The sequence below is a fragment of the Aplidium turbinatum genome, chromosome 12, assembly GCF_918807975.1.
Source record: "Aplidium turbinatum chromosome 12, kaAplTurb1.1, whole genome shotgun sequence".
In the NCBI taxonomy this organism is placed as follows: Eukaryota; Metazoa; Chordata; class Ascidiacea; order Aplousobranchia; family Polyclinidae; genus Aplidium; species Aplidium turbinatum.
In genome coordinates this window covers 21,075,729-21,096,435 of record NC_137483.1, presented here as the reverse complement: position 1 = coordinate 21,096,435, position 20,707 = coordinate 21,075,729, and the positions used below count along the sequence as shown (strand labels likewise).

The 20,707-nt window shown below is 36.5% G+C and overlaps 1 protein-coding gene across 1 annotated transcript in view; it reads right to left on the bottom strand.

Annotated features, from left to right (window-relative positions):
- Nucleotides 1-20,707, bottom strand: part of LOC145780679 (uncharacterized) — a 104,452-nt gene that overhangs the window by 56,353 nt on the left and 27,392 nt on the right. The window contains exons 11-17 of the mRNA XM_082592299.1: nt 19,530-19,721; nt 13,984-14,154; nt 12,625-12,816; nt 10,180-10,350; nt 7,935-8,126; nt 3,130-3,300; nt 1,779-1,970 (exon numbers count right to left, since the gene is read on the bottom strand). Of these exons, the coding sequence (XP_082448425.1) occupies nt 1,779-1,970; nt 3,130-3,300; nt 7,935-8,126; nt 10,180-10,350; nt 12,625-12,816; nt 13,984-14,154; nt 19,530-19,721 (1,281 nt within the window). The remainder of the gene's footprint in view (nt 1-1,778; nt 1,971-3,129; nt 3,301-7,934; nt 8,127-10,179; nt 10,351-12,624; nt 12,817-13,983; nt 14,155-19,529; nt 19,722-20,707) is intronic.

Here is a 20,707-nt window from a genome sequence, read left to right as displayed (position 1 = left end):
ATTATCAAAGAAATGGTTCACTATATAACTGATAAATTACAAATACACTAGGAGTTTCGGCTTCTTTTTTCGTTGTTATGACCATTGTTTTAGTTTTTTTCATTTAGTTCCATGCAAGCCATGGTTCCATGTCAAATATTTTGCTCTTCGTACACACAATATCCAATATGTTCTACAGTTTTACTTCTGAGTCAGCTATCAAAACGGTGTCGTCAGCATATCGCATGTGGTTAATGTTGTTTCCTCCGATGCTAATACCTCTTTTATTATCAATATGTATTAAAATATTTCACTGCATAATGAGAAAAGGGCAGATGATAGCGCACAGCCTTGTCTTACTCCTTTTTGAATGGGTGCGTTGTCACTGCAATCTTTATTGATCCTGGTAGCAGCTAATTGTCTGTAATTTAAATTTAGGATAATTCTTAGGTCTTTGTCGTCAATTCCAATTCGTTCGAGCATGCCTAACATTTCATTGTGTTGGACTTTATCAAAAGCTTTTTCATAGTAGATGAAGCACAAGCACAGATCTTTTTGCATTTCGATTGATCTTTGAGCAAAGTTTTTCACAATGAAGACAGCATTCCTTGTTTTTTTTTTTATCAGGCATAAACCCATATTGGCATTTGTTTATTTGTGGGTATAATTTGCTTCTAATTCTGTTCATGGTGACTCTCAGCAGTAGTATGAGACATTAGGCTAATTGTACGATATCTTGATCAAGTTTGACACACACAAAGCTTCGAAAACTATACTAAAATAAGCTTTCTATATATAAGGAGGTTAACGGTTTGTGAGATATAGCCTACTACATGATTTTCCATTCAGGCACGTTTTAAACCTTTCAAGGGTTTGCCACCTTTTCCAGTTTATTAACGTGCTGGTAGGTCTATAATCGATTTTTGTAGTAAGTATCTTTTTCGTCCCGCACTCGTTAATGACGAAAAATAAAATGACTCATTGATTGAGTTTAACAACCTTGCTAGGTTAGCCCTGCTGCCAGCCATGACAGATCAATCATGTCATTAAACAATGCTTTAACAATTGTTTAACTGTGATGAAACAATAAACCAAATCAACATTCAACAATGCTTAGTTGTGACATAACAATAAACCATAGACCCTACATAACAAAATTTCAATCCGATAGAATCATTGTGTGTGCATAAGAGAAAATAGTAATGAATGAAATAACGCTTTTGTTTCCGTCAGTATCAGGAGGGCGGAATTAAATAATCCAACGGGCCGGATTTGGCCGCGGGCCGTAGTTTGCCCATATCTGTTATGGCGCATCATCAGTTTACTTTTTTAACAATACAGCTGTAAGAAAATGTAGTCTACTTAGCTTAGTTTAATGATTTTTCATTCAATAAACTATCCAGCCACGACAGTAAATAATGTGCTGTTTTTCACAAGCCTTAATTTAAAAAAAAAATGCAACGTAGGCTCCAATTTAAATTCAAGTTTATCTAATTTGAACGCCTTAATAAGGATCATTGAATAAAATTTTGGAATGCCAGAATAACATTATCAGAAATTCAAAATTTCATTTGTTTTTTCTGAAACAGCAAGACAAAGCGGAAGTAAACATTTTTATGGTAAAAATTATTTTTCATCACTTTTGCTATCGACAAGTGTTTGGCAAGCTTAAAGCAAGGCAATTGCATCAGGCAAAGTTTTTAAAACACTTTTTTCTCTGCTGCATGCATTAAACTGTTGTTAGCTTCCTCTAACGATTGCACTTAGCCAACTTAAAAAACGTAAGATTAAACACTTACTGCACTCAGGTAAATTAGTATTCGCCATAGATATTGACCAAGTCCCATCGTTCTGACACCTTGTTGGGGTACTGGGTACTGTTTCTCCGGCATTGCATACGTATGATACTTCTTCATTTATCATATAAACACGATTGGTGTCACGTGGGGGTACTTGACTAGAGAAATCCAACACATCGGGCGGGCCGCAACCTTAAAAGTACATAAAAACGCTTCAACATAGAATAAAAATATATTTTTGATTTGAAGCACAAGTTAATTTTAAGATGCAGTTATTTCTTGAAGAGGTGAGGCTACATTTCACAAGCAACATCCCTGTATACTACTCAAAAAGTTTTTAAAACTTAAAAATAAACATTATAACAATGGGTAAGTATAGCAAAACAAAGCCGTCATTTTGAAATCCGGTCTCACAGGTAACAACGGCGTAATATATAATATGTAATTAACCTGACGTTGAATTTAAACTATCATTTTCATTTTTGTTATGTTCATACAACAACAACGTGTGGTATTTCTCGTGGAGCACAGTATTTATCATTAATATCTATGCTCTTAAATGTTTCTTTTAAAGATCACCTACTAAATTACTTAAGACTACCTAAGATTCTAAATGTCATATAAGACTAATACATTGATCCATCATCCAATAAACGCATCTGTAGTAAAACATGGCTATATTCACGTTTCTAATTTGGCCTATTTACAAACTCATACAATATGCAAAATACGAAAAAACCGCATAACAGACAAAAGTGAAGATTTTTGCGCAATTCTTCCAGAGAGTCTTGGTTTATCCGAATTTGGCAAACATTTTTGAAAAAATAATTTACTGAAAGTAGCCGACAGTTCCTGCTTAATATGGTTGTTATCAGTGCCGGTCTTTGGGGTGTGCAAGCCGTGCGATCGCACAGGGCCGCAAATTAGGGGGCCCGCAATTTACTCAGAAAATGCAGTAATTTTTGCCATTTCCAAAGAAAAAATTCAATTCGATTCACAAGCAAGTACCGGTATCCTTGAAGTCAGTTGAGGCTTTAGGAATTAGCAACAAGAACACATGGAGACTCAGCTTTATTTCCGAAAAATGCCAGAGAAAACATGATCTTATCCTTTTGCTATGCCACCGGACAGCACCATTTTACAGTTAATATTCATACCCAAATTTCTGTTGAACATGCGCTCAGAATGCACCAAATTCAAAGTATTTTTTCAAAATTTTTTGGGAGAGGCCTCCGGCGGTCACTCATCGGCGGTCACTCATCTTCAGTGCTATAGATGCTAATATGGTGAAAACGAAGAACTAACCACTCACTACAATAGACTGCAATACATAAAAAAAGAACAAACTTACCACACATTTGAGGCGGGTCGTTATTTAATCCATCATTGTCACAAGTTGCCATGCCGACAGAATCAGTATTGCAAAAGTACTCAACTGTTGTACCGATCGTATAGCCGACCATACCCATAGCCACAGCTGGGGAGGTTGTGCAATCGAGAGTCGCGCACAAGTCGGTGCATCCTGTCAAAACAACAATATGAAAACTTCATCTCGCGTACCTACTGTAGTACTGTACTGTAAAAACATTAAATACAGTTAATTCTAAACTGTTTAGCAAGGTTTTAGTTACGAATTAAAACCCAACCGATGAGCAATCATTTCGGGAGCCTATATGGAACATGTGAGCATATTTTGCAATTTTAAGTCTGCGGTAAATTACCAACAATTATTGTCGCTTCTACATTTTTCTAGAGCTAGACCCTTACTACGTTTAGTATATATGCAGTTTTGTTTTTTGGTAATAGTCAGAAATAAACTGAACTGAATCTTCTTTTGGCATCGACGACCTCGGATGAATAATTAAACCAGGTATTCCTATGATATGTTATATAAATGATTGTTTTTGCCTTGTCGTTAAATTGTTTCAGATGAGTTTGTCTTTGTTCGCCGGGTGCCCGCTTTCCAAAAAAAATTACCAGTATAGAGAGATGGTCTAGCTTGGCTTTCTTATCACATGGCTAAGAAATTTATATTATCAAAGAAATGGTTCACTATATAACTGATAAATTACAAATACACTAGGAGTTTCGGCTTCTTTTTTCGTTGTTATGACCATTGTTTTAGTTTTTTTTCATTTAGTTCCATGCAAGCCATGGTTCCATGTCAAATATTTTGCTCTTCGTACACACAATATCCAATATGTTCTACAGTTTTACTTCTGAGTCAGCTATCAAAACGGTGTCGTCAGCATATCGCATGTGGTTAATGTTGTTTCCTCCGATGCTAATACCTCTTTTATTATCAATATGTATTAAAATATTTCACTGCATAATGAGAAAAGGGCAGATGATAGCGCACAGACTTGTCTTACTCCTTTTTGAATGGGTGCGTTGTCACTGCAGTCTTTATTGATCCTGGTAGCAGCTAATTGTCTGTAATTTAAATTTAGGATAATTCTTAGGTCTTTGTCGTCAATTCCAATTCGGTCGAGCATGCCTAACATTTCATTGTGTTGGACTCAGGGCCCGATTAACCATGAGGCACACGAGGCACAGGCCTCAGGCCCCCTGGTTTTGGGGGCCCCCAATTTTTTTTACATTAATACCGTAGGCGTCAATACTTTTATAGGTTTCAAGCAGTGCCGTGTCAAGGGGGGCCCGGATCCCAGGCCCACCATCTCAAGGGGCCCACAAATAATAGATTTTTGCATTTCAGAAAAGTGTTTTTTGAGTTGCTAAAGTTCACTGCATGTACTTGTCCATTAAGAAGATGATGTAGGCCCTTATTATACTAAAACATCTCAAATTTGGGCCTATTTTACAAATTTGGGCCCTAACTACACTGAAACATCTCTAAAAACACCATTGCTATCTAAAAACAAAATGCGATAAAGTTAGTAACATGTTCTGCAGAAATGTATTGGATGCAATTGAATATATGAATTCAAAAAGGGCCCAATTGCCACAAAGTGTTTTTGGCACAACTGTTTTAATTATTTTGGTCATTTACTTTTGTGGTGAAACTTCGATAATGATTACATGCTTAAACATACTGGTAAGAAGCATCATACCTAAAAAGTTCACTCATTGAGGATTCTGTGGAGAAACTATAGAGAAGTTGAAGTGCAATTGCTGTAGTTGGGCCCATTTCAAAATCAATGGAAAAATTTATAGAGTATTTTTTATGTGTTTACCAATATGTTTGAAAAATCTGGCTGTTTTTTTTTAAGTATCATTTAGAAGACATTGAAAGAAATTGGAAAGCACAAATAGTGAAATAAAAAAAAAAAAAAACAACTGGAGGGCCCTTTTGAATTCACATATTCAGATTCTTTTCATCAATAAAAGTGCTTTGTTTTAAAAAATTGTAAGCTGTAAGCAAAATAGCATTTCAGATAGTTTAATTATCATTTCAATTTTAACATTTACAATACCATAATTATAAATATCCTTGACTAGTGATGTTGCGAGCAGGAAAAACCTGTCCTGTACTTTTAGCAGAAACGTTCTTCTGTATTTACTTTTTCTGAATATATGCACATGAAATTGCTCAATTATTTTCAAATACCTTATAAGCCTGGCATATCACATGTTGTACGGTACAAAACAAAAATCATTTTTAACACAAGGGACCTGTTTATTCTTGCCACTAACTTAGGCTACCATACCCTAAAAACTTTAATTAACTTGAATACCTACATAAAATTATGAAAGCTTTGCCTTGGAATGAAATAATGTTGAATAAAAATAATTGAACACCTGATCCTCAAAACGCTTTACACTGCTTTTGTTTACAAGTTACCGTACAATCACAATGTTTTCACCTTGGTTGACAGAACAAGTAATGTTGCCAGATAAAACATAAAAATAGTGAAAAACAATAATGTTATCAGATGACCAAATCTGAATGGAAATTAATAATTTCTACAGATTTGGTTTTATCCCCAGATTTTATCTGCGCGGTACCGGGCGGCAAAGCAGGGCAAAGTTAAAACAGTCAAAATTTTGTGTGGTACGATGGTATGACCGCGTCGTGACCGATAATGTTCCATTGCCAGTATTGGAGCTGGTATATAAGTCCCCCCCCCACCCCCCTTGGCAACTCATGACAAAGACAGGACTCAACCAAACATATAGGGTGAAATTACTTTACCTTTGCTTTACTGTTCACACACTTCCATCCACATGTTTTGGTCAATTCCTCTTTATCATGAGTTGCCAAGGGTGGGGGGACTTGTGTACTAGCTCCCCAGTATTTTTTTTTTATTAGAAATTGTTAACACTTTTGGCTTTCATTCCTAGCAAAGGTGTAGCTTAGAAATGATAGACCTGTGTTTGCGGTTACTTACACTTGTGTTGTTTTCTAAACTGGTGAAAAAGTCTATTGAAATGAACCACATTTCCATGTCGATGCAGTGAAAATATACACAATATTATAGGTCTGCTTGACGATAGAGGGCCCAAAATTATTCTGGCCCCGGGGCCCACAAAAGGTTTAACACACCACTGGTTTCAAGGAACTATTAATAAACTCTGCTAGTTCAAATTCAAATGTAGCCTATATTTTGCTAGTGTTTCCTGTATGAAATTAAAATGAGCTCAATTGCCAATCTGTTAGAGAGATTTTTCATCCAATAATTTTTGTAATAAGTATAAAAGTGTTCATACTGTTAGAAAGTTGTAGGTAAATTGGCTAAATTAATATGTATGAAGTTATAGTTTTGCTTGAACTATTTTTTAGCCCATATTTCATCATTCACAGAGACTACGTACCTGGCATTGCTTTGAAAGCGATTGCCAACAGGGGCCCCTAAACTTAGCTGTGCCTCGGGCCCCCATGAGCCTTAATCAGGCCCTGGTTGGACTTTATCAAAAGCTTTTTCATAGTCGATGAAGCACAAGCACAGATCTTTTTGCATTTCGATTGATCTTTGAGCAAAGTTTTTCACAATGAAGACAGCATTCCTTGTTTTTTTTTTTATCAGGCATAAACCCATATTGGCATTTGTTTATTTGTGGGTATAATTTGCTTCTAATTCTGTTCATGGTGACTCTCAGCAGTAGTATGAGACATTAGGCTAATTGTACGATATCTTGATCAAGTTTGACACACACAAAGCTTCGAAAACTATACTAAAATAAGCTTTCTATATATTAGGAGGTTAACGGTTTGTGAGATATAGCCTACTACATGATTTTCCATTCAGGCACGTTTTAAACCTTTCAAGGGTTTGCCACCTTTTCCAGTTTATTAACGTGCTGGTAGGTCTATAATCGATTTTTGTAGTAAGTATCTTTTTCGTCCCGCACTCGTTAATGACGAAAAATAAAATGACTCATTGATTGAGTTTAACAACCTTGCTAGGTTAGCCCTGCTGCCAGACATGACAGATCAATCATGTCATTAAACAATGCTTTAACAATTGTTTAACTGTGACGAAACAATAAACCAAATCAACATTCAACAATGCTTAGTTGTGACATAACAATAAACCATAGACCCTACATAACAAAATTTCAATCCGATAGAATCATTGTGTGTGCATAAGAGAAAATAGTAATGAATGAAATAACGCTTTTGTTTCCGTCAGTATCAGGAGGGCGGAATTAAATAATCCAACGGGCCGGATTTGGCCGCGGGCCGTAGTTTGCCCATATCTGTTATGGCGCATCATCAGTTTACTTTTTTAACAATACAGCTGTAAGAAAATGTAGTCTACTTAGCTTAGTTTAATGATTTTTCATTCAATAAACTATCCAGCCACGACAGTAAATAATGTGCTGTTTTTCACAAGCCTTAATTTAAAAAAAAATGCAACGTAGGCTCCAATTTAAATTCAAGTTTATCTAATTTGAACGCCTTAATAAGGATCATTGAATAAAATTTTGGAATGCCAGAATAACATTATCAGAAACTCAAAATTTCATTTGTTTTTTCTGAAACAGCAAGACAAAGCGGAAGTAAACATTTTTATGGTAAAAATTATTTTTCATCACTTTTGCTATCGACAAGTGTTTGGCAAGCTTAAAGCAAGGCAATTGCATCAGGCAAAGTTTTTAAAACACTTTTTTCTCTGCTGCATGCATTAAACTGTTGTTAGCTTCCTCTAACGATTGCACTTAGCCAACTTAAAAAACGTAAGATTAAACACTTACTGCACTCAGGTAAATTAGTATTCGCCATAGATATTGACCAAGTCCCATCGTTCTGACACCTTGTTGGGGTACTGGGTACTGTTTCTCCGGCATTGCATACGTATGATACTTCTTCATTTATCATATAAACACGATTGGTGTCACGTGGGGGTACTTGACTAGAGAAATCCAACACATCGGGCGGGCCGCAACCTTAAAAGTACATAAAAACGCTTCAACATAGAATAAAAATATATTTTTGATTTGAAGCACAAGTTAATTTTAAGATGCAGTTATTTCTTGAAGAGGTGAGGCTACATTTCACAAGCAACATCCCTGTATACTACTCAAAAAGTTTTAAAAACTTAAAAATAAACATTATAACAATGGGTAAGTATAGCAAAACAAAGCCGTCATTTTGAAATCCGGTCTCACAGGTAACAACGGCGTAATATATAATATGTAATTAACCTGACGTTGAATTTAAACTATCATTTTCATTTTTGTTATGTTCATACAACAACAACGTGTGGTATTTCTCGTGGAGCACAGTATTTATCATTAATATCTATGCTCTTAAATGTTTCTTTTAAAGATCACCTACTAAATTACTTAAGACTACCTAAGATTCTAAATGTCATATAAGACTAATACATTGATCCATCATCCAATAAACGCATCTGTAGTAAAACATGGCTATATTCACGTTTCTAATTTGGCCTATTTACAAACTCATACAATATGCAAAATACGAAAAAACCGCATAACAGACAAAAGTGAAAATTTTTGCGCAATTCTTCCAGAGAGTCTTGGTTTATCTGAATTTGGCAAACATTTTTGAAAAAATAATTTACTAAAAGTAGCCGACAGTTCCTGCTTAATATGGTTGTTTATCAGTGCCGGTCTTTGGGGTGTGCAAGCCGTGCGATCGCACAGGGCCGCAAATTAGGGGGCCCGCAATTTACTCAGAAAATGCAGTAATTTTTGCCATTTCCAATGGAAAAAATTCAATTCGATTCACAAGCAAGTACCGGTATCCTTGAAGTCAGTTGAGGCTTTAGGAATTAGCAACAAGAACACATGGAGACTCAGCTTTATTTCCGAAAAATGCCAGAGAAAACATGATCTTATCCTTTTGCTATGCCACCGGACAGCACCATTTTACAGTTAATATTCATACCCAAATTTCTGTTGAACATGCGCTCAGAATGCACCAAATTCAAAGTATTTTTTCAAAATTTTTTGGGGGAGGCCTCCCAGACCCACTCCACTTGGTGTCGCCTTTTCGCCCACCGGCCGTCAAACCCCCCTCCCCTTTCAAAATACTTTGCTACGCTACTGAATTGGATCATTGTCATTGGGGCATGCAAAACACATTCCGCACAGGGCCCGAAATACCCTAAGACCGGCACTGGTTGTTATCATCGTGTGAGAATAATAATAGTCACAAAGCTAGAGAACCGAACTTTTAACTGACCAGTTGAGTATTATATACCATACACCTCTCAAGAATCTTCTTAATCATTAGCGTACACAGAAAATGTTTATTGGGGAGTTGAAATAATGCATGAAGTTACGCTTAAAAGAACTATGATAATCAACTTTTACTCCACGACAGAAACAAATCTTGGCTTATATAAGGTTACAAAATGTAGGTTTGTAATTATGCTTATCATCAGAGGAGCAAGATTGTTCATTAAATCTATTCGACGTTACGCTTTTTGGTTGAGGACCAGACAATTTTTCCACCCCTTCCACGTTGGGTGTGTATTTATTATGATTGTATGGATGGTTTCTGACTATGTGCATGTATATTACACCAGGCTGTCTCGTAAACGACAGTCTTGCAACGGATTACTGTTTCTGCTGCGCAAAGCCGCAAATAATTTAAGAGAGTATAGAACTGTTGAAATATTTAGTTGAATGCTTGCTCTTCTGCTGTGCGGTCGGAAACATTTAGAGCTGTCCCGATTCTGAATCAGTTGAAGATGTAATGATGCTTGAATGCTTACTGGATCGTTGAGGTTGTTGCAGTGTTTCCATAAAATTTTTGTGTTGATAGCAACATTTCTGGGAGCATGTATTGTCACAGTAAAAGGAGTAAATAATTGTCACTATTATCACGGCATGGCATACATGTCTGCGTTACTATTGTCGTGTGTCGGCGGTCACTCATCTTCAGTGCTATAGATGTTAATATGGTGAAAACGAAGAACTAACCACTCACTACAATAGACTGCAATACATAAAAAAAGAACAAACTTACCACACATTTGAGGCGGGTCGTTATTTAATCCATCATTGTCACAAGTTGCCATGCCGACAGAATCAGTATTGCAAAAGTACTCAACCGTTGTACCGATCGTATAGCCGACCATACCCATAGCCACAGCTGGGGAGGTTGTGCAATCGAGAGTCGCGCACAAGTCGGTGCATCCTGTCAAAACAACAATATAAAAACTTCATCTCGCGTACCTACTGTACTGTAAAAACATTAAATTCAGTTAATTCTAAACTGTTTAGCAAGGTTTTAGTTACGAATTAAAACCCAACCGATGAGCAATCATTTCGGGAGCCTATATGGAACATGTGAGCATATTTTGCAATTTTAAGTCTGCGGTAAATTACCAACAATTATTGTCGCTTCTACATTTTTCTAGACCCTTACTACGTTTAGCATATATGCAGTTTTGTTTTTTGGTAATAGTCAGAAATAAACTGAACTGAATCTTCTTTTGGCATCGACGACCTCGGATGAATAATTAAACCAGGTATTCCTATGATATGTTATATAAATGATTGTTTTTGCCTTGTCGTTAAATTGTTTCAGATGAGTTTGTCTTTGTTCGCCGGGTGCCCGCTTTCCAAAAAAAATTACCAGTATAGAGAGATGGTCTAGCTTTGGCTTTCTTATCACATGGCTAAGAAATTTATATTATCAAAGAAATGGTTCACTATATAACTGATAAATTACAAATACACTAGGAGTTTCGGCTTCTTTTTTCGTTGTTATGACCATTGTTTTAGTTTTTTTCATTTAGTTCCATGCAAGCCATGGTTCCATGTCAAATATTTTGCTCTTCGTACACACAATATCCAATATGTTCTACAGTTTTACTTCTGAGTCAGCTATCAAAACGGTGTCGTCAGCATATCGCATGTGGTTAATGTTGTTTCCTCCGATGCTAATACCTCTTTTATTATCAATATGTATTAAAATATTTCACTGCATAATGAGAAAAGGGCAGATGATAGCGCACAGCCTTGTCTTACTCCTTTTTGAATGGGTGCGTTGTCACTGCAATCTTTATTGATCCCGGTAGCAGCTAATTGTCTGTAATTTAAATTTAGGATAATTCTTAGGTCTTTGTCGTCAATTCCAATTCGGTCGAGCATGCCTAACATTTCATTGTGTTGGACTTTATCAAAAGCTTTTTCATAGTAGATGAAGCACAAGCACAGATCTTTTTGCATTTCGATTGATCTTTGAGCAAAGTTTTTCACAATGAAGACAGCATTCCTTGTTTTTTTTTTATCAGGCATAAACCCATATTGGCATTTGTTTATTTGTGGGTATAATTTGCTTCTAATTCTGTTCATGGTGACTCTCAGCAGTAGTATGAGACATTAGGCTAATTGTACGATATCTTGATCAAGTTTGACACACACAAAGCTTCGAAAACTATACTAAAATAAGCTTTCTATATATTAGGAGGTTAACGGTTTGTGAGATATAGCCTACTACATGATTTTCCATTCAGGCACGTTTTAAACCTTTCAAGGGTTTGCCACCTTTTCCAGTTTATTAACGTGCTGGTAGGTCTATAATCGATTTTTGTAGTAAGTATCTTTTTCGTCCCGCACTCGTTAATGACGAAAAATAAAATGACTCATTGATTGAGTTTAACAACCTTGCTAGGCTAGCCCTGCTGCCAGACATGACAGATCAATCATGTCATTAAACAATGCTTTAACAATTGTTTAACTGTGACGAAACAATAAACCAAATCAACATTCAACAATGCTTAGTTGTGACATAACAATAAACCATAGACCCTACATAACAAAATTTCAATCCGATAGAATCATTGTGTGTGCATAAGAGAAAATAGTAATGAATGAAATAACGCTTTTGTTTCCGTCAGTATCAGGAGGGCGGAATTAAATAATCCAACGGGCCGGATTTGGCCGCGGGCCGTAGTTTGCCCATATCTGTTATGGCGCATCATCAGTTTACTTTTTTAACAATACAGCTGTAAAAAAATGTAGTCTACTTAGCTTAGTTTAATGATTTTTCATTCAATAAACTATCCAGCCACGACAGTAAATAATGTGCTGTTTTTCACAAGCCTTAATTTAAAAAAAAAATGCAACGTAGGCTCCAATTTAAATTCAAGTTTATCTAATTTGAACGCCTTAATAAGGATCATTGAATAAAATTTTGGAATGCCAGAATAACATTATCAGAAATTCAAAATTTCATTTGTTTTTTCTGAAACAGCAAGACAAAGCGGAAGTAAACATTTTTATGGTAAAAATTATTTTTCATCACTTTTGCTATCGACAAGTGTTTGGCAAGCTTAAAGCAAGGCAATTGCATCAGGCAAAGTTTTTAAAACACTTTTTTCTCTGCTGCATGCATTAAACTGTTGTTAGCTTCCTCTAACGATTGCACTTAGCCAACTTAAAAAACGTAAGGTTAAACACTTACTGCACTCAGGTAAATTAGTATTCGCCATAGATATTGACCAAGTCCCATCGTTCTGACACCTTGTTGGGGTACTGGGTACTGTTTCTCCGGCATTGCATACGTATGATACTTCTTCATTTATCATATAAACACGATTGGTGTCACGTGGGGGTACTTGACTAGAGAAATCCAACACATCGGGCGGGCCGCAACCTTAAAAGTACATAAAAACGCTTCAACATAGAATAAAAATATATTTTTGATTTGAAGCACAAGTTAATTTTAAGATGCAGTTATTTCTTGAATAGGTGAGGCTACATTTCACAAGCAACATCCCTGTATACTACTCAAAAAGTTTTAAAAACTTAAAAATAAACATTATAACAATGGGTAAGTAACTAAGTATAGCAAAACAAAGCCGTCATTTTGAAATCCGGTCTCACAGGTAACAACGGCGTAATATATAATATGTAATTAACCTGACGTTGAATTTAAACTATCATTTTCATTTTTGTTATGTTCATACAACAACAACGTGTGGTATTTCTCGTGGAGCACAGTATTTATCATTAATATCTATGCTCTTAAATGTTTCTTTTAAAGATCACCTACTAAATTACTTAAGACTACCTAAGATTCTAAATGTCATATAAGACTAATACATTGATCCATCATCCAATAAACGCATCTGTAGTAAAACATGGCTATATTCACGTTTCTAATTTGGCCTATTTACAAACTCATACAATATGCAAAATACGAAAAAACCGCATAACAGACAAAAGTGAAGATTTTTGCGCAATTCTTCCAGAGAGTCTTGGTTTATCCGAATTTGGCAAACATTTTTGAAAAAATAATTTACTGAAAGTAGCCGACAGTTCCTGCTTAATATGGTTGTTATCAGTGCCGGTCTTTGGGGTGTGCAAGCCGTGCGATCGCACAGGGCCGCAAATTAGGGGGCCCGCAATTTACTCAGAAAATGCAGTAATTTTTGCCATTTCCAAAGAAAAAATTCAATTCGATTCACAAGCAAGTACCGGTATCCTTGAAGTCAGTTGAGGCTTTAGGAATTAGCAACAAGAACACATGGAGACTCAGCTTTATTTCCGAAAAATGCCAGAGAAAACATGATCTTATTCTTTTGCTATGCCACCGGACAGCACCATTTTACAGTTAATATTCATACCCAAATTTCTGTTGAACATGCGCTCAGAATGCACCAAATTCAAAGTATTTTTTCAAAATTTTTTGGGGGAGGCCTCCGGCGGTCACTCATCGGCGGTCACTCATCTTCAGTGCTATAGATGCTAATATGGTGAAAACGAAGAACTAACCACTCACTACAATAGACTGCAATACATAAAAAAAGAACAAACTTACCACACATTTGAGGCGGGTCGTTATTTAATCCATCATTGTCACAAGTTGCCATGCCGACAGAATCAGTATTGCAAAAGTACTCAACCGTTGTACCGATCGTATAGCCGACCATACCCATAGCCACAGCTGGGGAGGTTGTGCAATCGAGAGTCGCGCACAAGTCGGTGCATCCTGTCAAAACAACAATATGAAAACTTCATCTCGCGTACCTACTGTACTGTAAAAACATTAAATACAGTTAATTCTAAACTGTTTAGCAAGGTTTTAGTTACGAATTAAAACCCAACCGATGAGCAATCATTTCGGGAGCCTATATGGAACATGTGAGCATATTTTGCAATTTTAAGTCTGCGGTAAATTACCAACAATTATTGTCGCTTCTACATTTTTCTAGAGCTAGACCCTTACTACGTTTAGTATATATGCAGTTTTGTTTTTTGGTAATAGTCAGAAATAAACTGAACTGAATCTTCTTTTGGCATCGACGACCTCGGATGAATAATTAAACCAGGTATTCCTATGATATGTTATATAAATGATTGTTTTTGCCTTGTCGTTAAATTGTTTCAGATGAGTTTGGCTTTGTTCGCCGGGTGCCCGCTTTCCAAAAAAAATTACCAGTATAGAGAGATGGTCTAGCTTGGCTTTCTTATCACATGGCTAAGAAATTTATATTATTAAAGAAATGGTTCACTATATAACTGATAAATTACAAATACACTAGGAGTTTCGGCTTCTTTTTTCGTTGTTATGACCATTGTTTTAGTTTTTTTTCATTTAGTTCCATGCAAGCCATGGTTCCATGTCAAATATTTTGCTCTTCGTACACACAATATCCAATATGTTCTACAGTTTTACTTCTGAGTCAGCTATCAAAACGGTGTCGTCAGCATATCGCACAGAGGTGGGCAGTAACTAGTTACAAAAGTAACTAGTTACTGTAACTAGTTACTTTTTGAGTAACTGTAACGGTAACTTCGTTACTATTTTCCAAAAGTAACGAAACGCGGTAACTAGTTCCTATTTTAGCACTTTTTCAACAGTTACAGTTACAAGTTACTTTTGTATTGAAATTTAAGTTTTTAATTGCCGTTGATTTCTCTGCACGTGGTTGTGTCTTGCTTAGTGCGTGTTTGCTGAGTTTTGCGCAATAATGCACTTTTCTCGCAGATATATCGGCGCTGCACTGCGCATGCGCGGTTCTACTTTTGTTTTGTTGTCTGTTGGAGAAGGGTTGCCATATTGGCGTATTTATCGCCAAAGTCCAGAAATCTGGCAATTTTTTAAGACGTTTAGCTTCATATTTATGATTTGGCTTTTTTTGGCGATTTTTGATAACCGATTTGGCTAAATTAGGCTAATTGTTTTTGGCGATTAATCAATATGTACCAAAGACAGGCAAGACACAACAATACAACAGGTTTGAGCATTAAAATAATTTTTTTTTGCGAAACTATCTAATTCTTTTAGTTTGGAACTAACGTCATTAAAAATTGTCTAAGAAAGTTTTTTTACGTACTGAAAGTGAACATTATTGAAAAAAAATTGTCTTTTCAAAAAAATTTTTCTAAGACATTTCATACAGAGACAAATAACTTTTTTTTATAATAATATATTTTACATATTTACAAATGAGTTTAACAGTCAAACGTTTTCGATTTAACTTAAGCCCTCATCAGGAACCTGAAAATATTTATAAAAATGCAGTAAATTTCAACTTCTTGAAGGTAACTACAGTAGAATTCGCCTATAGTGACTTTGGCTATAGTGACACTTCGCCTATAGTGCCACCTGTTGCAAAGTCCCGTTTGCAAACCATATGTTTTGCATAGAAATGACTTCGCCTATAGTGACTTCGTGTATAAGAACACTTTGCTTACAGTGACACCACATTTCTGTCCCTTGGGCTCAAAAATTTTCGTATAAGGACACTTTACGGTGTATTTCCAGTTTAAGTTGGAATCATATTTTGTCCTTATCGGCATTCGCCAGTTCCCAGCCAGCAAATCCATCTTTTTACATTGATTTAACGTATGCAGAGGTTGAACCATAAAGGATTGATTTGCTGACTGGGTTTGAATTAAACCAACATGGGATGCGCATGCGCAGATACTGCACAAGTGACGTTATCAACGACGTCATCATTTGTCTATAGTGACACTTCGTTTATAGTGACACTTTTTCCGCGGTCCCTTCAGGTGTCACTATAGGCGAATTCTACTGTATAACTAACTGACTATTAGCATCAAGAAACACGCAGCGATTAAAAGCAATTTGTTGATGCTTATAGTCAGTTTGTTAGTTACCTTCAAGAAGTTGAAATTTATTGCATTTAGTCTAACGCTTGCAATGCCTCTAAAAAGATTGTCTGACATTTAAACCAGCAACAGCATTGCTGTTTGCTTGCCGTTGGTAGACGTTCTTGTGGAAGCTATACAAACCAGATTTGGTCATTGGTTCGAGGACAGCGACTTTCAGCTTGCGAGTGCATTCCACCCACAATTTAGACTTATCTGTGTTTAATGCCTGATCATTAAGCGACACTGCTGAATTGAAGACCAAAATAAAACAGAACATGCTTCAAGCAATTGAAGAAGCAAACTGCTCTGCTGAAGAGGGGAGTAGCAGCGACACTGAAGTGGATGGTGGTAGCCTAGGTAAAGCCACGGAAGACTTTTTGCACCACTTTACGCAAAAACCAAGAAAAGAAAGCAATGCGCGTTGAATCTGTTACAGGAGTATTTGGAAGCGGACCCTGAGGACAAGTTAAGCGGATCCAGATTCACAATTGGACCGATAAAAAAACTGTTTTAAAAACATAACACTCCCATTCCGTCAAGTGATGCAGTAGAAATACTGTTTTCATTGCAGCACTTGTTCATCACCAGACTTTATTCGTTCATCCCCGACGCCGACACACACTCCATCGACCTGACACTACCAATTAAGACAGGCATGGGTGCGCCTCAATCGTCTCCGTATGGGCGTCGGGCTTTTCCGCTCAACCATGCACCAATGGGAAATGGCCTCTTCCTCCTCCTGTGAATGTGGTGCCGAGGAACAGACCGCAGACCACATCATTGATTGATTGATTAAATCTTTATCCTCGGACTGGGAAAGCTTCTTGCAGAACTTAATCCTGGCAGTTTTGCATACTTGTAGACTAAAGGCTTTAAATCACTGACGCAGGCCCGGTCACCGAGATTGACAGAGTGAAGTTTCCGATTGTTGAAGTCTTGTTGCCGGGAAATTATTCCATCTATTAGATGCCGCTAGATGAAGAGCAGTCCTTAACGTACGTTGCTCAAGCGCATGACCTGAGAGTCGAACTAGTGCCGCTTGATCTTGAAGCTTCTTCGTTCCAAAAGTGACGCGCTAACCAATTGAACTATCGGGGCGTGCATCATCAATGACTGTAACATCTTCAAGCCACCTAACGGAGTGGAAGGTCTGCGTGTCATGAATGATGAAACCAAAGACTGGCTGCTCTCTAGTAGCCTTCCAGTGTAGTCCGAAAACATCGTGAATCTGGGGCGGTAAAAGGATAGACTCTCGGCCCCAGAGGCTCACACGACGACGACGATTGGGCAAGGACATTTTAAAGCCCAAAAGGGCAGGCCTGAGTGACCAGCACTTTGAAATGCTCGTATTTCTTAAAGGAAATAAACATATAAGCCAGTGATTATTTTTTTTTAAATAAAACCTTGTTGGTTTTGTAGGCCTACTTGTGCTATTATGTTAGCATGGATGGCTCTAACACTATATATCAAACATTGCGGTTAAACTGGACTTGCACGCAGAGCTGGCCAGGTGCAGAATTTTATGTTCAGATTTGTGAGTAACTGAAAGTAACTAGTAACTGTAACTAGTAACGGTAACTAGCTACTTTTTAAAATCGGTAACTGTAACGGTAACTCAGTTACTATTTTGGCCAAGTAACTGTAACTGTAACTCAGTTACTTTTGAAAGTAACTTTGCCCACCTATGATATCGCATGTGGTTAATGTTGTTTCCTCCGATGCTAATACCTCTTTTATTATCAATATGTATTAAAATATTTCACTGCATAATGAGAAAAGGGCAGATGATAGCGCACAGACTTGTCTTACTCCTTTTTGAATGGGTGCGTTGTCACTGCAATCTTTATTGATCCTGGTAGCAGCTAATTGTCTGTAATTTAAATTTAGGATAATTCTTAGGTCTTTGTCGTCAATTCCAATTCGGTCGAGCATGCCTAACATTTCATTGTGTTGGACTTTATCAAAAGCTTTTTCATAGTCGATGAAGCACAAGCACAGATCTTTTTGCATTTCGATTGATCTTTGAGCAAAGTTTTTCACAATGAAGACAGCATTCCTTGTTTTTTTTTTTATCAGGCATAAACCCATATTGGCATTTGTTTATTTGTGGGTATAATTTGCTTCTAATTCTGTTCATGGTGACTCTCAGCAGTAGTATGAGACATTAGGCTAATTGTACGATATCTTGATCAAGTTTGACACACACAAAGCTTCGAAAACTATACTAAAATAAGCTTTCTATATATTAGGAGGTTAACGGTTTGTGAGATATAGCCTACTACATGATTTTCCATTCAGGCACGTTTTAAACCTTTCAAGGGTTTGCCACCTTTTCCAGTTTATTAACGTGCTGGTAGGTCTATAATCGATTTTTGTAGTAAGTATCTTTTTCGTCCCGCACTCGTTAATGACGAAAAATAAAATGACTCATTGATTGAGTTTAACAACCTTGCTAGGTTAGCCCTGCTGCCAGACATGACAGATCAATCATGTCATTAAACAATGCTTTAACAATTGTTTAACTGTGACGAAACAATAAACCAAATCAACATTCAACAATGCTTAGTTGTGACATAACAATAAACCATAGACCCTACATAACAAAATTTCAATCCGATAGAATCATTGTGTGTGCATAAGAGAAAATAGTAATGAATGAAATAACGCTTTTGTTTCCGTCAGTATCAGGAGGGCGGAATTAAATAATCCAACGGGCCGGATTTGGCCGCGGGCCGTAGTTTGCCCATATCTGTTATGGCGCATCATCAGTTTACTTTTTTAACAATACAGCTGTAAGAAAATGTAGTCTACTTAGCTTAGTTTAATGATTTTTCATTCAATAAACTATCCAGCCACGACAGTAAATAATGTGCTGTTTTTCACAAGCCTTAATTTAAAAAAAAATGCAACGTAGGCTCCAATTTAAATTCAAGTTTATCTAATTTGAACGCCTTAATAAGGATCATTGAATAAAATTTTGGAATGCCAGAATAACATTATCAGAAACTCAAAATTTCATTTGTTTTTTCTGAAACAGCAAGACAAAGCGGAAGTAAACATTTTTATGGTAAAAATTATTTTTCATCACTTTTGCTATCGACAAGTGTTTGGCAAGCTTAAAGCAAGGCAATTGCATCAGGCAAAGTTTTTAAAACACTTTTTCTCTGCTGCATGCATTAAACTGTTGTTAGCTTCCTCTAACGATTGCACTTAGCCAACTTAAAAAACGTAAGGTTAAACACTTACTGCACTCAGGTAAATTAGTATTCGCCATAGATATTGACCAAGTCCCATCGTTCTGACACCTTGTTGGGGTACTGGGTACTGTTTCTCCGGCATTGCATACGTATGATACTTCTTCATTTATCATATAAACACGATTGGTGTCACGTGGGGGTACTTGACTAGAGAAATCCAACACATCGGGCGGGCCGCAACCTTAAAAGTACATAAAAACGCTTCAACATAGAATAAAAATATATTTTTGATTTGAAGCACAAGTTAATTTTAAGATGCAGTTATTTCTTGAAGAAGTGAGGCTACATTTCACAAGCAACATCCCTGTATACTATGTACTCAAAAAGTTTTAAAAACTTAAAAATAAACATTATAACAATGGGTAAGTATAGCAAAACAAAGCCGTCATTTTGAAATCCGGTCTCACAGGTAACAACGGCGTAATATATAATATGTAATTAACCTGACGTTGAATTTAAACTATCATTTTCATTTTTGTTATGTTCATACAACAACAACGTGTGGTATTTCTCGTGGAGCACAGTATTTATCATTAATATCTATGCTCTTAAATGTTTCTTTTAAAGATCACCTACTAAATTACTTAAGACTACCTAAGATTCTAAATGTCATATAAGACTAATACATTGATCCATCATCCAATAAACGCATCTGTAGTAAAACATGGCTATATTCACGTTTCTAATTTGGCCTATTTACAAACTCATACAATATGCAAAATACGAAAAAAACGCATAACAGACAAAAGTGAAAATTTTTGCGCAATTCTTCCAGAGAGTCTTGGTTTATCTGAATTTGGCAAACATTTTTGAAAAAATAAATTACTAAAAGTAGCCGACAGTTGCTGCTTAATATGGTTGTTATCAGTGCCGGTCTTTGGGGTGTGCAAGCCGTGCGATCGCACAGGGCCGCAAATTAGGGGGCCCGCAATTTACTCAGAAAATGCAGTAATTTTTGCCATTTCCAATGGAAAAAATTCAATTCGATTCACAAGCAAGTACCGGTATCCTTGAAGTCAGTTGAGGCTTTAGGAATTAGCAACAAGAACACATGGAGACTCAGCTTTATTTCCGAAAAATGCCAGAGAAAACATGATCTTATCCTTTTGCTATGCCACCGGACAGCACCATTTTACAGTTAATATTCATACCCAAATTTCTGTTGAA